Source organism: Limulus polyphemus, unplaced genomic scaffold (assembly GCF_000517525.1).
Source record: "Limulus polyphemus unplaced genomic scaffold, Limulus_polyphemus-2.1.2 Scaffold394, whole genome shotgun sequence".
Lineage (NCBI taxonomy): Eukaryota > Metazoa > Arthropoda > Merostomata > Xiphosura > Limulidae > Limulus > Limulus polyphemus.
Window position 1 is genome coordinate 431,170 of NW_013666004.1, and position 18,469 is coordinate 449,638.

The 18,469-nt window shown below is 34.8% G+C and overlaps 1 protein-coding gene across 2 annotated transcripts in view; it reads left to right on the top strand.

The window, feature by feature from the left end:
- The window catches only part of LOC106457936 (paired box protein Pax-6-like), a 104,587-nt gene that overhangs the window by 73,143 nt on the left and 12,975 nt on the right, over window positions 1-18,469 (top strand). For both annotated transcript variants that reach the window (XM_022384028.1, XM_022384029.1), the window contains exons 4-5: window positions 3,264-3,419; window positions 17,923-18,186. In XM_022384028.1, the coding sequence (XP_022239736.1) occupies window positions 3,264-3,419; window positions 17,923-18,186 (420 nt within the window). The remainder of the gene's footprint in view (window positions 1-3,263; window positions 3,420-17,922; window positions 18,187-18,469) is intronic.

The window sequence follows — 18,469 nt, forward strand, 5'->3', positions numbered from 1 at the left end:
ACCAACGAATAGTGGGATTGACCGTAACATTATAACACCCACATGGCTGAAAGGGCGAGCATATTTGTTGTGACGGGGATTCGAACCCGTGACCCGCAGATTTCGAGTCGAGCGCCCTAACCACTTGGCCATGCCAAGCATTTACAAGGAAATTATTGATTTATATTCTAGTTACACACACACTTGATTTGGTAAGTAAATTCTGGTATATTTAACTGATCAGATATATTTTTGTAAGGACATGATTTAATAAATGGCATCGTAAAGATATCAGTTTGTAAAGACGACATACATAAAGTCAACGAATATTTTATAATTAGGTAAAGGCAGCGTTATTATTTTCTTGTTATTTCCACTTTTTATAGACTTTTGGCTTTGAATTTCAAGCACAAGTACCTAATTATATAAATGAGTTAATTATTACGTTTCACAAAGCAGGATATACAATTAGTACAATTAGTATCTAATGAGGTCATTAGGGATTTGATACCAGAGGAAAGAACGGGAATAACATCTGAAATTATCCTTTACACAGTTCGTGATTTCTTAACAGGTAACCCCAGCTAATGTATTAGGTCATCAAGAAATTAATGTCGTGTTTTAGAACACTTTCATTACCCCCCCAAAAAAAACAACAACAACAACTTACATCACATATAATAGTTAAACATACCGCCTAAACGTCACGTTAATGTAGCCTATATAATGTGTAAAGTTTAGCGTACTCTAATCCCTTATAGTGATGGTACACAACGAAACACACACATTCAGCATGTAATGATGTTTGAATACAAAAAGGAAAACAACGCCTCTGTAGCCACAAAGAATATCAAAGAAGTTTATATAAAAGTTTTGAACGTTTGTAAGTGTCAACGATGGTTCAGCAAATTTTGTTCAGGTGACTTTAGCCTTAAAAACTGTGATGGCAAGGGCTGACATGTTGGAATTGATATTGATGCTCTGAAGACACTTGTTGAGTCTAATCCAAGGCAACACACTCGTGAAATAGCTCTGAAATTGTATGTCTCTCATAAAACAATACGCAAACATCTAAGGAATATGGGAAAACACCATAAAGAAGGTGTTTAGGTGCCTCACGAACTCTCCGATGATCATCGTTTCCTACGTGTGAACGTTGCTTCGTCTCTTCTGGCGCGTAATGCGCGTGAACCATTTTTAGACATAATTGTCACCGGTGATGAAAAACGGATTCTCTATGCGAATATTAAATGCCAAAAACAATGGCTCAGTCCTAGACAAAAACCACTTCCGACCCCAAAACCTGGACTCCATCTGCAGAAAGTGATGCTTTGCATTTGGTGGGACACCAAAGGAGTAATTCATTTCGAACTCCTAAATCCACAGCGAACTGTCAATGCAGAGATCTATAGTCAGCAACTGAAACGTTTAAATCAAGCCCTTCATCAGAAACTCCATTCACTCGTCAATCGGAAAGGTGTTCTTCTTCTCCACGACAATGCGCATCCACATGTGGCACGTTTGACGCAACACAATATTATGGAGTTGGGTTGGTAATTTCTCCCCCACCCACCATATTCTTCAGATATGGCACCATGAGATTACCATCTTTTTCGTTCGCTGCAACACCATCTTAATTGGAAAACGTATGCAAATATGGAAGGTGTTAAAGAGGACATCGACATGTTTTTTTTCTTCAAAGCCAAGTGATTTCTTTAATCAGGGCATTAACAACCTGACTGTAAGATGGAAAAGCATCATCAATAAGAATGGAGACTATTTAATTTAATAAATGTTTTTATATATATATAATTTGTTTGGGTTTTTTTCATCTAAAAAAAGCGAAGTAATTTCTTGACGACCTAATATTTCAACGTTTCCAATCACATTGTGTATTTATTCTGTGTAAGCGCCAATTTAAGACAATCTTAGAAATTTTAAATGATCAAATAGAAATTTAGAATTAGGTGGTGCCTTATTGAGTTTTCTTTTCTAAAAACCCAATTTTTAGACAACTGATTTCTCAAGGTTTAAAAGTGCAGAATTACCAAACAAACTTTGTGTACACATTAATCAAAACTAATAGAGATAGAACAATTGTAAAAGAAACGATACATATTTTTAAATTTCCATTCAACCTCTACTAATTTTCGAGGTACAGCGTTGACTTATGTTTCCGCAAGAATGATTATTATTCATTGTTGCTCCAAAAGAAGTTATCATCAAAATTGGTTTGTAGTAACCACTTATCGTCAGCTTGCTTTTCAAGATCTTGGGGTGGATATTCGTGTTTTTCCTTCTTTCAATGTTCACACATTAAAACAACGAAAATAACGCTGTAGGTATATATAATTTTCAAACCTGTCTTGTGATGAATAACAGGAAACAAGCTTGACACGTAATTCGATCATTTTTGTTTTTATATTTTTGCTTACCAAGTTATCTAATGAATCGATTAAAGAATAATGCTGAAATAATATTTTATATAGATTTTCATAGTATAATTGTAAATAGAAGATTTAAATAAAATGGTTAATCGACAAAGAAACAATAACAAGCTTATAATTACAGAAACCGAAACCTTAACTAAATAAATTATTAATGAGTTAAGGCTTCAATTATATTTTCTCTCAAAGAAACTTCCCATTCAGGAAGCATCGTGAATTAAGATTGTTCTAGAATTAACATGAACTTTGTACAACAATGGGCTTGTAGAACAAGAATATTTAAAAAAAGTGTTGTTATTGATGATTAAACTTTGTAGAATGGACGACAACTGTCTGTTGTAGAGACACAAGCGTAGTGGTCGACGTTTCGAAAGTCTTCCGCCTTTCATCTTCTGGTGACGGAAGACTTTCGAAATATCGTCTTCTACATTTGTGTTTCTACAACAGACAGTTGCCGTCCATTCTACAAAGTTTCATCATGAATACACTGCCTAAACAATCTATCAATACTATCATTGATATAATAGAATTTCAACACTAAATACCAAATATTTATTTGGGACAAGATTCTTTACAGTAATTAGTACTTAGCTGACTCATTTGAAGGAAAAGGAACTTTTTTGTTCACGACAAATGTCCATGAATGTCTTGAACACGTATGACTAAAACAATGATAAAGATCTGAAATTAACCCTGGTGGATTTCCAGAATGCCAAATTACTTCGTTCTTGTATATATCTTTAATTTGTAAGCTTTTCAGCCTATCTGATCGGCTCTGTGATAATAAAAATGAAAGCTTCTGACTAGTAAGTGTCTTCTACATCTTTCTTGTGACAGGACGATACTACGAAACAGGGTCTCTTCGTCCAGGTGTCATAGGAGGAAGTAAACCGAAAGTAGCGACCCCTACCGTAGTGGCTAAAATCGAACAATACAAGCGAGAGAATCCCACGATTTTTGCATGGGAAATCAGAGAACGTCTTATATCCGAAAGTAAGTAACAGTTTAGTCCTAGGCAGTACGAAATAACTTAAAAATATCCGAAAGTAACAATATTATTGTCAGTTTAGTCAGTCCTAAGCTGTTCAGAAACAACTATAAAATATCTGAAAGTAACAATATTCTTTTCAGTTTAGTCAGTACAGAAACAACATACAACATCAAAATTTAGTAATTTATTCTTACAAAATTTGCCACTTTTGTTTAGCAGGTTAAAACATAAGGGTCTTGGATTGAATGATGTAAAACAATCATGTGTAATGTTCGTAGAAGTATGTCCTTCTGGAGATTAGTGGTTGTCTGAAGTACTTAAAATATGTAGTTAGAATCAGTGTGTTATATAATTCTCACTTACAATGTGGAAAGGTAAAACAGTTTGTGACATTGGAGACAATTTCTCACTCTGCAATGAAAGTAAACAAATGTGAATGTTTGGTATCATATCGAGGGCTTTTTCTTCAGACTTTCTAACAACATTCAAGTTTTCCCTAGGTTAAATTCAACCCGCTTTTCTCGTGGTTTAAAAACAGTAAGCAGCTTCACGGGATGCCATCATTAACGTTCGTTTGGAAGTGAAATATGTTGCTTTGTGCCCACCTTCTCGAACGTCTTGCCACCATATCTTAATCAAGCCTCTTCAACAGCTGTCTCCATAAATTCAATTTTAAGTGAGTCCAATCAATCGGACGTCAAGCAAGGGAAATACTAATATATCTATTTTCAAAGAGCTAGAGACTCAACCTTTGTTTTAGAAACATATTATCCAATTAACAGCTGTGAGTTTTATATGAAAATTATTCTTTCATTAACTCTAATTCTTTTACGTTTCATCACTTTTACAATTCAATTATAGTTTTTTCTTCTTTTCGAAATTTTTCATTGTATGTGTAATAGCTTACTAAGCGGTTAAATATCTTAGAAACTATCATATTAAGCAAGTATCGGTATTCTCGTCATTTGGATTAATCCCCAAAAAGTTAGGGTATCTAGTTAGTCTGATGGGGTTTAACATGACTTTGATTAAAAACCCTTATCAAACATGGGAACTGGCCCTCCCTCTAATGGGCTTCTCTCCAACTGAAGCCTCCTGCTAGTTGATATTTTAATCTCGAATCTCTTGATTAGAGCACTTCATAGATCTCTATCTTTTTAACACTATCTGATTTGTATTGAACACCAATCAAAACGTTATCTGAACAAGTAGGTGTTAAAGCTAATCAATACTAAGCATATGCACTTCGCAGTTAATTGGATAGGTGTAAACTTTCTCAGGTAGCTCCACTAAGATCTAACTGTGTGATAGATAACTTAAACAACATTTCTGGGCTAATGTTAATAAAAAATGTATATAAACATCAATGAACAAACTTTTCAAAGGATATTCAGCTAGCCGATGGCAGTCTTAATACACAATATTCACTATTTACGTCAACAAACTTAATACACAGTATTCAGTTTTCACTATTTACCCCAGGAGTCTCAATGCAGAGTATTGAATCATCATAATGCCAGTTATGTCAGCATTCTTAATACACAGTATTGAGATTTTAACAATGCCTATTACGTCAGCATTCTTAATACACAGTATTGAGTTATCATAATGCTAGTTGTGTCAGCATTTTTAGTGGACAGTATCCTGTTATCATACTGCTAATGAGGTTTACATATTAAGTATGTTTATGTTTTTGGCAGCTGTATAAAAGTGACTAAAATGTTAAGTGAAATAACTCATTTTCTAGGTACAGCAATCAGTGAAAATTATTGTAATATTGATGGTATTTATATTACCTTTTTGTGGATTCTCTAACCAACCAGGCATGGACCCACAAGGCGTTGTGGTGAATAAATAGTTTAGAAAAATGTGATTAAAAAGTTGGTGGGATCGACCTCATCGCCGATTCAAAGGTTTACAGTCATAAAATTAACAGACTTCTAAGACTTTTTATAGATTTAACAGATTAGCATAGCAGTCCAAACAGAAATATTTTCATTTCTTAGCTGAAGAATACTTTCGAGAGACTTGATTTCGATTGTCAAACGAAAATTCGCTTTCTGCGATGATGAGAAGCGGAAATCAAAAACTGTGCGAATATAAAATATTTTCCCTCGTTTTTTCATCGAAGAAGGGAAAATTAAAGCATTCTTACAGGCAATTGAAGTAGGGAAAATTAAAGCATTCTTACAGGCAATTGAAGTAGGAAAAATTAAAGCATTCTTACAGGTAATTGAAGTACAGAAAATTAAAGCATTCTTACAGGCAACTGAAGTAGGAAAAATCAAAGCATTCTTACAGGCAATTGAAGTAGGGAAAATTAAAGTATTCTTACAGGCAAATGAAGTAGGGAAAATTAAAGGATTCTTACAGGCAATTGAATTAGGGAAAATTAAAGCATTCTTACAGGCAATTGAAGTAGGGAAAATTAAAGCATTCTTACAGGCAATTGAAGTAGAGAAAATTAAGGCATTTTTACAGGCAATTGAAGTAGGGAAAATTAAAGCATTCTTACAGGCAATTGAAGTAGGGAAAATTAAAGCATTCTTACAGGCAATTGAAGTAGAGAAAATTAAAACATTCTTGCAGGTAATTGAAGTAGGGAAAATTAAAGCATTCTTACAGGCAATTGAAGTAGGGAAAATTAAAGCATTCTTACAGCCAATTGAAGTAGGGAAAATTAAAGCATTCTTACAGGCAATGCGCTCTCATAGAGCATCTTGTTTCTTTTTCTTTTATAAAGATTTTGCAGGAAACAGAAAAGTAAGTCGATTTGCTCTTCTTAACTCTTTACATACAGGAAACAGCTTAAATGTTGATTACGACTTTTTCAGAATGTTTTTAAACACACACGTATATTTAAAGTTCTCAACGTAACGGTCAAATTCTTCAGTAAACCATTCCGACTGTAACGATGCGTACTTCCATCCTTTTTTGTGAGACTCTCAAGGAATCCCACAGGTCTGTAAGCCGATTCACGGTGAGCTACCCTCGGTTGACGCCCGACCCCTGCTAACTTCCTCTCTTTAAACTGCCAATTTTCTCCAATTTGCGGGCCCACGTGCCCCTTAACACACAATTAACCTCTGCCATTAACACTGCACGCTTCTTTAGGTAATCACTTGGTTAACTTCTTCTATTTTCATTTATTATATGATAACAGCTATGGCACCTCAATCCAAAAAACAAGATGGCTCCGTAAAGCAAGTGGGTGTTGGTATAAATGCTTCACATTTCGTATTTTCTCAAGTTCACTGAAATATTTATCTACAGCCTGTTTAAGCGCACCTAAAGATAATATCATCTTATCCTTTGGGGGCGTGGTGAAAGAATATATAGAACAAAAAAGCCTCGAGGTCAAGCAACTTATCCTTGTATAATTACCTGTTACCATAAAAAAAAGTCAATCTAGTTTTACCAAATATACCCAACTAACTTTCCACGGGTGTGGCCGTTGGCAGCATATTACATACATATATATAAATGTAGAAAATTAATGCGTTTTAGTTTGACATATCAAAATACGCAAACAATTTCTTATAATTGTATTCATTAAGATATACATATATAACTTTCATGTTATCGGCAGTATAGAATATTGTCGAGACATCGTTATGATAAATTTAAGCATCAGCCTTATATGATACGTATTTATTGACTAAGCTTTCTTTATCACTGTCCCTCGTATCGAACTTCGTCGATGTCATAACTCAAGTACATTGTGTGTCATAAACCAAATATGTTGTGTGTAATAACTCAAGTATGTTGTGATCAATGTCAGTCACCTAATCACTTAATCTTAAATAATTACAAACAATATAATTGCTGCTCAACACTAAATATCATACGTGACATTGAAGAGTAATCAGTATTTGAAATGTATCAAGCAGTATTATTGAGTAAAAATATAATACCACAAGAAAATACCACCGAGTTAATGCAAAACCGAAATATCTAATAATTAGGAAAATATTCTAAGATAAGAATGAATTAATATGTAATTCTGTCAAAATGCTCTTGCGCTATATATATGTATATAACAAATAAATATGATCACCATCTTTATATACCTACTTTATATGTTCTAAAGAAGATTTTCACACTATAATGGGCTGAAAGAAAAGATCATATTATAGGTGGTTTATTTAGGGCACGTGGATTGCTTGCTTCCTCCAGCTTCTTATGCAACACTTCTTACGAAGCAGTAGTGTTAAAAGCAAGCTTACCTACGTTACGACATGGAATTTGTCAAGGTAAAGCGATAGACATGTAGTCTATTAACAAGATCTGGGATAGTTGTTTTCTTAGCTCGAGTAAGCATGTCACAGCCTCGTGGCGGACGTGATTACACAAGCTATAGATTTCCGGTCCCGTGTAAGCATTTTCTTGAATTGTTTGGTACAAGACAGACATGGCGCCTAAAGACACGAGGCACCTGCCGCGGAATGAGTCAGTATAGGAATAATTTTCTAGTAGGGTGCACAACTATCGAGACTTGTTGAACATTATGTAAAAAACAAAGCGGAAGAGTAGCCATTTTCTTTTTTTTTTCTACTAAGACAAAATTTAACTGGCAGGTGAGCCGGAAATGGGTAGCGATGGTGAGTAAAATGATCAGCAATTGATATACTTTTTATTAAGACAATTGTTACACCAGTATACGTAATGCAATGAGATCCAGGCCGAGAAAAAGTTATGAAAACATAAAATAGGTGATACAACTTCTATATGATGTGCTTTCCATTCAAGCAAGAATTCAAAAGGTGCTTGAATTCATTGACATTAAGTAAAAATGTTCATTCAAAATAATACCTTGATTGTGTCAGAATATCGTCAAAGGGTATAACTAATCATGAAGCGATAGTTATTTCGTACAGGTTAAAAAAAAGCGCTTAAAGCTGTGGCAAAGCTCCTCTTGATTCATATCTAGAGTCTGCTGTTGAATCAAACCAGATTAATGGCAGTGAAAATCTATATTTTTTATCATCTTGGTAAGTCCGTCGTAATCTACATTTGTCGGCTTGAGCTGACGCAGAAACTGCAATTAGCGCATGGTTGATTTGCTAAAAAAAATAAGGTTGTCTTTTCAATGTGCTGACGTCGTGCCTCGCAGTTTCATTGTATACAAGTCCAGAGTGCTCGAGGCACCTTACTTGAACCACGTAATCACGAGCAGCAAGAATGATAATTAAATCATGATAGATTGTGAATCTGAAGTTTCGTCTGGCTCTACGTAACACTAGGGATCGTTGTTCAAGAAAATCTGTCATTCTGCTTACAAGCTCAACTCATTTAGCAACGACATCCTGTTATTAGTCAATTGCTTCGTTCGATAGGTGAAATAATTTACATACCCAGAGGCTAGTATTCCTGCAACTCATAGCCACTAATCCTTACCTTTAATGGTGACTGGTGATGCTATGAAAAAGCTTAATGTCTTCTCAGAGTCGCCGCTAGATGGTGATTAGTCAAAAGAACACCATAATTAAAAATTTCTTGCTTGGCTTGTAGAAGTTTTAAATTGTACTGATAATCAATAAGCAAAAATAAAAAAAATCAAATGACATAGCATTGTCAAATTAAAAATAGAACAATGAAAACACAATGTTTCTGGAAGTGTAACATAAAGAAACTCTTAAGCGAAAATATTTAAAAGTACTTGTCCATCAATTAAATCATGAATATGACTTAATACCAGAGTTTCATATTACAGCAACTCAACCAACGAGCATCACATGATCTAACATGCTGAATTATATTGTTAATGTATGTCTCTTTGCAACTAATAATAAGGCGTTTTATGAATCGTTTTTATAAAGTACAAGTCATGTACGACATATTTGAAAATTGGCGATGAGCCTTTCTAATATCCCAAGTAAAATAAAAGCTTCTGAAAACCTGTCGATTGTATCGGGTTCCATTGAATACTGCTAAATATGGTAATAAGTTGTTTCGTGAAGTATGCGTGGGCCCACTGATTAACGTGCCTGACTGCTTACCTGAAGTTTCAGAGTTCGCGTCCCTTTACTGTAAAAAAAAAACCGCGTTTGGTACATTGGGACGTGAGTAAATTATAATAGTGACTATTATCCCACTATTCACCTGATAAGATTAGCCTGAAAAACTAGCAATGAATGATGTTGGCTGGCTGCCTTTTCTATGTAGTGTGTTACTATTAGGGCGATGATAGCAGATAACCTTTGTGCAAACGAACAGACACACACATTCATTTAACGTGGGAAACAACTGTTGTCTTCTCTACATAGCCTAACAGTGTTTTCGACAGTAGTTTAAAGATTTGTGACAAGTAATTTTATGTTAGGCCAATTTTATTTTCTTGTGTCATACACTTTGAGCTCTTTGAATGCTCGTTTTCGTCATTAGTAATTAAGCACTGGGTTTTTTAATCTTTGTAAAATTGTGCTGGTCAGTTTGGTTGTTTGTAGTTAAGCACAAAGCTACACAATGGGCTATCTGTGTTATGCCCACCACGGGTATCGAAACCCGGGTTTTAGCGTCATAATCTGCAGACTTACTGCTGTGCCACTTGGGGGGGGGGTGCTCAGAAATGATTTATTTACTAGTTAATTTTTACCACGTACTTGATAAAAATACATTGCTGAATAATTAGACTTAGTTGATTTTTAAATAGATCATATCTAATAGTAATTAATAAGTTTACAATAGATAAAACTATATCCGAAACTCGGATCATGCGCTGGATCAACATTTTCTTACATGAATGGAAGAAGCATTATTTATCTTAAAAATTGGATGTATTTTTTTAGAAGCATAATTCTTGACGTACCTAGTGGATTAACTGTGTTAAACGTAAAGTCGGGGTACTGTTTTCTGGATTGGATTAGCAAAATTAAAGTATGTGTAAAATAGATTACAGTGGCATCCTCTGCATTAGACTACTTGCATTACCGGCGCTAAACTTGCTTAACTGAAATATAAAGCGAATTATAAAAGTATCATATTTATTATTACTCTTCTTTAAGTTCGGTTGGTGAAATGGCGAATAACATAGCAACAGGGTTTCTTGTTAGGACTATATACATGGGGTTTTAGAATAGTAAATACTGTTCGTTGCTTCTCTTAGGTTGAGTTGCAGGTTTTCATATATTAATCGTATTGTTTGAGGCTTAGGAATTATTCTATAATGAATAATGTATTTTGTTAATTTAGAATTCATGACACATTACGTTGAAACTAGGAACATGTCAGAATGTTGAGACAAAAATTTTAGAAATTCACTTTGATGTCAACGCGTTCAGACAGAGGGTCTTGAAGGTCACTTGACCCTGAACCTTAGGGTCCTCTGACCTGGTCGTTTGAGATAAACAAAGTTTCATTCAGTCTCAAAATCTAAACCGCCTACATGTCAATAAACTGAGATAAAAGTTTCCAAAAGTCAGAGATGTATCTGTATTTTCCCTTCAACACTTGAATTCCAGTTTATACAAGTAAAATATTATGGTACAAGTTTCTGGAAGTGTCATTATACACGTGTACTCGATTAAATGTAAAATATGTTCGGGGGTCCTGGAATGTTAGAACATACGAAAAGAAAATGAACATATCAAGTCACTTTTCAAGAGAAACTTCGAAAGATTTTATTATATTTATATTCTTTGAGGAAAGGGTCTCATGCTCACTGAAAAATCTTGCTCGTTTCTTATAGCTGTTTAATCGATTTATTGTGAATATGACAAGTTCTATGCTTTATGAATTTCATTATTTATGGCGTGAATTTGTCCTAAAAATGGTGGGGTAAACAACTGAAATTATTGCGCCCCACTAAAAGAAATAGTTAATTTATTTTAAGATAAATTTTAAGTTCTTTGTGACAAAATGCTTAGCTGTATTGTGACTTTAACTTTAATAGTTTGAAAACAATTCTTTGTTCATGAGCAGCTAAAAAGTATTGTAGTATTGCACGCGCCGATCGCGTGTCTTCTTGACTATGTTGCGCATCATCTCCCTAGCGTCTCGAGATATTCTTTGTAGAAACGTGTTTGTAAAATGCCTGTATGAGAACATGTGCTTTAGAGATAGCATTTCGAAGATGTTTTGTTATTTCCGGTTCAAGTTGTGCTCTGCATAAAACAAAAAATAATAATACAGCGCAGTAATCAATGAAAAAGTGCATCGTTTCATTCACCTTATAAAAGACAGTTACAAAACAATGGTAGACTTACGTTTGCGTTCAAGATATATGATGAAGTAATACACCTGCTTTAGCATATAAGATCTATGATCGCGCGCCAACTGAAGCGGTAACAAGGAAAATTAACCCCAGAGGGCATATCCGCTCAACAAATAAAAATTACTAATGATTTGTGGAGAAAATGCTTTACAATTATCTCGTGTTGATGTGAAATATTACTGCTGATGGCGAAAAAAAATGCGTATTTCCGGTCATTAACGAAGTTATAGAGCAACTAACTACAGCCTCCACCTCGTCGTCCAATGATAATATTGGTGTAATGAATATTAATTCTTTTCGGTATATGCTTTCATAATTGGGGGCTGTCTGTTATTTTCGTTTTCAAAAAATGCTACTTTAGAGGACAAAGTAGTATAAAGCTCGGAAACCTAAAACATGCTTGTAAGTTAACTATACAAATGAAATGTAATTAAGCACATTTAAACATTTATTGCTTACCAAATATATCTTTAACAATATATTATATAACCGTATATTTGTTATTATTTAAACGCAAAACTGTTGCACAATGGGTTATCTATAGTGTGTCTATTTAACCTAGAATTTTAGCTTTATAAGCCCTCAACCTTACAGCTGTGCCACTGAAAAAGGGGACGTGGCATAAAACATTTAGTTAGACCTTCATTATTGTTACAAGAACTCGTAAGTAACCCTACGAAATATGTGAATAACGTAAATTAAACTTCCTGATGATAAGTATTTAATAACATATAAAATTACATTAAAAAGCAGTCCCCGATGGGACAGCAGCAAATCTTCGGATTTACAGTGCTAAAAATCAGGGGTTCGATTCCCCTCGATGGACATAGCAGATAGCCCGATGTGGCTTTGCAATAAGAAAACATAAACGTACACATTAAAAAACAACTACAAAAAGCCATGAATCGTTAGTAATGTTTCGACTTCAGGTTTGTTAGCTTGCGGTTTTGGTTTCAATAATCATGTGTCAGAGTTACTTGTTGATGGCGGATAGCCGTTTAACTTTTGGAAATTGAACACACACACAGAAAAAAGTAGAAGCCTATTTCAGTGAACCCGGGTCTTCAAAGAAAAAGCTGTAGGCACATCATTAGATGGCCAGCATTACAATAAACAGTTGGACAAGGTCATGGGAAGAGAACTACGCCATAAAATGATTCATATCTGCACAACGTGATCTGTAAGAATCGCAAATCCACTAGCCATAGACTCAGTATAGATTTCATGACAGTAGTGGTTTTTTTGGGAATAAACAGTCAGAAACTGTCTTCATAAGTCTAGCTTCCAGTCGAGAAAACCTGCTCTGCCCCGCAGTTGACCAGGACGCACCAATCAGATCGTTTAGACTTTCTAAAGGTACTTTTAATGTTGAGTCAGTCTAAATTGTGTACTGCCATTTTTGTTGATGTCTCTCTGTATTACTTGTGTTTCAAAGGGACAGATTTACAGCTTTACAGCATACTGACTTGGTGTTAGGTGTTAAAAATCAGTTACTATCATCCTTACGGTTACCATTCTAACTATGTCAAAGCCGTATTTTAATCGAAATTAACAGACAATGAATTATAAATTGGTTCCATGTAGTTAGTCACCTCTTCCGAATTACGGGTCATGAAACAAGAGTATACAGATCCGAATGTGTTATATTAATACGATTTTGATTATGCAAATAAGCAAATCTCATGACAACTGTAGCCGATAGAAAGTCACGTTGGAACAGAATGAATTTGAACTGCATTTTTAATATTAGTTGGCGTTACGTAGGTAGTGTGATGCTACCGAAAATAGATCACATTTCTTTTTATTGGTCGGCGATACGTAGGTAGTGTGATGCTAACAAAAACAGATCACATTTCTTTTTATTGGTTGGCGATACGTAGGTAGTGTGATGCTACCAAAAACAGATCACATTTTTTACATTAGTTGGCGTTACGTAGGTAGTGTATGCAACCAAAAATAGATCACATTTCTTTTTATTGGTCGGCGATACGTAGGTAGTGTGATGCTACCAAAAACAGATCACATTCTTTACATTAGTTGGCGTTACGTAGGTAGTGTATGCTACCAAAAATATTTTACATTTCTTTTTATTGGTCGGCGATACGTAGGTAGTGAGATGCTACCAAAAACAGATCACATTTGGGAAGAGTGTGTAAAAACCCTTTCTGACACAAAATATTCGTATATTCAGATCATAAGAATGGGTTCCGATCGAAGATTTAGAATTTCCAAGACGGGTATATCCCTTGTACTAAATGGCATTAGAAAACAAAGGAATATGGGTCAGGTTGAGGAACATCCAGAAAGAGAAGTGCAACAAACCGTGCCTCACCCAAGATACGCAAAGTGCGGCGTCTTGTAATGGGTAAGAGTTCACAAACTCTAAGGTCAGTGGCAAAAGCCGTCTACATTCCACAAGTAACAGTACCCAACATAATAAAGAAATATATTCTCTTGTAAATGCGACACAGGTCATCATGTGTATACATAAGTTACTTCTACGACGTATCCATTCAATCGTCGCATACTTCAAGCAGCTGGAGAATGAAAGAGGTATTCTTGATATTCTATGCAAAGATATATCGGTCAAATAGCCGAATGCAGCGCATATAAGTTTCTATGTCGTTGAACTGTTCATATGGGCGCTAATAACATACATATTTTTACATTAGATAGCTTATGGAAAGCGAGCTAGGGGGAGGGATGTGCTTTGGACTTGACAGATTATTGAGACTTTTGCAATGAAAACTATGCTATAGGAAAATTTTAATGATGTACTGTCGTCAGACGTGGTAACATGGACGGTAACAACATTATGAGCCTTTAAAATCGTCTTAATATAATGTACTCAATCAAGCGTTGTCCACCACTAGGAATCGAATCCCGGATTCTATCTTTGTAAGCCCGCTAACTTATCAATAACTCACGGACATTAATGAAAATAACGTGATATAATAATATTTATAAACACTTGTTTTAATAACTGAATATCTAAGTAACTATGGTAGCATGCGTTGAACTGAATTGAAATACACTGTTCAGACCTAGAATATCTCACGAAATTAGTCGAGAAGGTAGGCGGCAGTTTGTAAATCACAGTCATGTTCAATGCTAAGATGAATTGCAGCAGTATTAAAAACAAATGTGTTTTTCTTTTTTTGTGCAGTAAATGGAAGAAATCTCTATCTTTGAAAATGTTAAAATCACTTCTGATATCAGAAGTTTTAGAATACAACATCTGCAACGTTATTTAAAGGTTTTGCACACTTTGCAGTTGGCCTACCTCAAACAATAAGGGTTTCTTTAACCAGGATTTATCGATAAAATAGCTATAAAAATTATGTTTTACCTGTTGAACACGTACAATTTGTACAAAGTGAAAATAATCTTTATCTTTATAACAGTGTAAAAGCTCAAGTTAGTAAAAACAATAGGAAAGTTCAATATTCGTGTGTGTGTGTGTGTGTGTGTGTTGGATGATCCTTAATGTTGGTAGTGGATCTTAAACATGTGTGTTGGAAGATCCTTAATGTTGGTAGTGGATCTTATCCATGTGTGTTGGAAGATCCTTAATGTTGATAGTGGATCTTATACACGTGTGTTGGAAGATCCTTAATGTTGATAGTGGATCTTATCCATGTGTGTTGGAAGATCCTTAATGTTGATAGTGGATCTTATACACGTGTGTTGGGAGATCCTTAATGTTGCTAGTGGATCTTAAACGTATGTATGTTAGATGATCTTTAATGTTGCTAGTGGATCTTAAACATGTGTGTTGGATGATCCTTAATGTTGGTAGTGGATCTTATCCATGTGTGTTGGGAGATCCTTAATGTTGATAGTGGATCTTAAACGTATGTGTGTTAGATGATCCTTAATGTTGCTAGTGGATCTTAAACATGCGTGTTGGAGGATCCTTAATGTTGGTAGTGGATCTTAAACATGTGTGTTGGAAGATCCTTAATGTTGGTAGTGGATCTTATCCATGTGTGTTGGAAGATCCTTAATGTTGATAGTGGATCTTAAACGTATGTGTTTTAGATGATCCTTAATGTTGCTAGTGGATCTTAAACGTATGTGTGTTAGATGATCCTTAATGTTGCTAGTGGATCTTAAACGTATGTGTGTTAGATGATCCTTAATGTTGGTAGTGGATCTTAAACATGTGTGTTGGAAGATCCTTAATGTTGGTAGTGGATCTTATCCATGTGTGTTGGAAGATCCTTAATGTTGGTAGTGGATCTTAAACATGTGTGTTGGAAGATCCTTAATGTTGATAGTGGATCTTAAACGTATGTGTTTTAGATGATCCTTAATGTTGCTAGTGGATATTAAACGTATGTGTGTTAGATGATCCTTAATGTTGCTAGTGGATCTTATGCTTGATGGTCTTAAATGTTTGTGATAGATCTTAAATCCATGTTCGTTGTATTAACTGTCATGTTTATTCTTTCAGTTCTACTTCATGTCTGAGAGAAGAAAATTATCATTTAAAAATACATTGGCTAATTTTATTTTAAACGCGTACATATCAATCAATATTTTAATTACTTGTCAAATGATGAGTTTGTTTTTGTAACGAAACGACTTTAATTAAATTTTATTTTCAACTCGCTTACAAATATTGGATTACAACCTATGTTATAAAGTATTAAAGGAAAAATGTTCTGGCTCATTACCTAAACAAAACTTAAAATCAAGACCATAGATATAAACAGTTTCTCCGGTTGATAAATTCTTTTTGTTTTTTACCTACTTGACGAAATTAACTCGTCCTCCAGTAAAAGAGAAAAATAATGAATTTGTAACTTTGGCTCATATATCTCCTGTTGTTTCCCACGTTTGTTTGTTGTTTTTTTTCAAACAAAAGAAACAGAACGAAGCGAGAGAGCGACTGAGAATGATAATGACAAATGCGATTGAATATTAAATACTACATGTTCGCCAATGTGGACAACGACAGAGGCGGAACTTATCACGGCAGTCGTTAAAAGTCGATTTTTTTTTTCGCGGTCTAAATAATTCCATTCTGATGTGATGTACTTATAGGAACAAACTTGAATGTGTGAAACGACGTTTTGTACAGAACATATCATTTATAATTTAGAGTTAAACGCCAGCCGAAGCTCCCGTAACTTTAAACATCCACTTCTTTATCCGGATGGCCTAAGTTTACGGATCAGAAAAAAACGACACAGTGTCCAACAGAATATGTTTACTATAGAACAAGAAGCAATCTATCACGTTGCTTAGGGTACAAAACCACATGCATCAAATGACAGGGGACGCCCCTTGGACATGGAAAATATTTAAAAACAACTACAGAGGGTGTTTGCTTCCATCGACCTGCAAAAGTCGTGGAAACAGAAATATATAATTTATATTTATATATTCCTCTTTAAAAACTTGCATGCTACAGCAAAGTGTATCGATAAGGGTACAATTAAAAATTTATTTCCCAAATCATTTTGTACATAACAAACGAGTTTGTTTAGAAACAGCCCTCGGGTTTCCAAGCCATCTGACAGCCTAATGATTACAGCTGACAAGCTCGTTACATTACGTGTTATCACAATAAGATTTAACAGAAATTGCCCATTGACATTTTATTAAGCCATGGACAAGCAGCGTATCGTTAAAAAATCCCTGCACGAAAGAAAACGAAATAATAAGAAAACACGCAGTTATTAATCTCGTTTGTTCGTGTAAACTTTCACCCTCTCATCAGGGGCCAATAACGCTTCAATTTAAGCAACACATTCATGGAACAGATAGAATACATTAGGCTGTTACATTAATATAGTGTTAAGTTGTATTGTTCATTATTTTGTTTACATGGTGTAAATGTAATTCAAGTCAGGGCTATTAAAAAATACACTCTAGATTTTCTGTTTCATTGTGTTAATTATTTACTAGATCAGGATAATACTCTGCACGTATAATAATTACCATGTATCTATCATTATGTCATTAGCCCTTGAAAGTTAAGAAATATAACCACAATAAGTCTGCTAAGGTAAAATGTTTATTGAAGAATATAGCACTTGATTGTCACAGGGCACGTGATAATCCTTATTCTATTGTATTTTGATCTTAAGGAGTTTATACCAATAACACTGCACCAAGTGTGGTAAACCTTATTTTATCGTATTTCGATCTTTAGGAGTTTATACCAATAACACTGCACCAAGTGTGGTAAACCTTATTTTGTTGTATTTTGATCTTTAGGAGTTGATACCGATAACCCTGCACCAAGTGTGGTAAACCTTATTTTATTGTATTTTAATCTTTAGGAGTTTGCACCAATAACACTGCACCAAGTGTGAGTTCCATTAACCGAATCTTACGAAACCGAGCAGCAGAACGGGCAGCAGCAGAGTTCGCTCGAGCCGCTGGCTACAGTATGTACCACCCGTATGCCGCAGCTTTTCCCTGGGGCCCGGCAGCTCCTCCTCATATGTGGTCATCTTTTGCCGGAACACACCTCCCTCCTGGAACAACCACAGATCCGGCAGCATTAGCTACTATATCTTCTTTGCGGGAACAAAGAACTGCAGGTTTGTACCGTACTTGGTTAAGTGAAAAAACAAAAACAAATAAGATCACGAAGAGCGAGAGAGAGAGAGATGGACGGAGTAATAATGAAAACATTTCAACAATTAGATAAATGAAAAATAAAATGATATTGAGACAAAGAAGGATATATATATATATATCGAATAGAAGGGACAACAAACCAATAGAATAATACACTTTTCTATTTTTTTTGTGACTTCAAAGGTCACTCTTCCGGATATAATTTGACTGAGAATCTATAATAAAACATACGAATACTGTTTT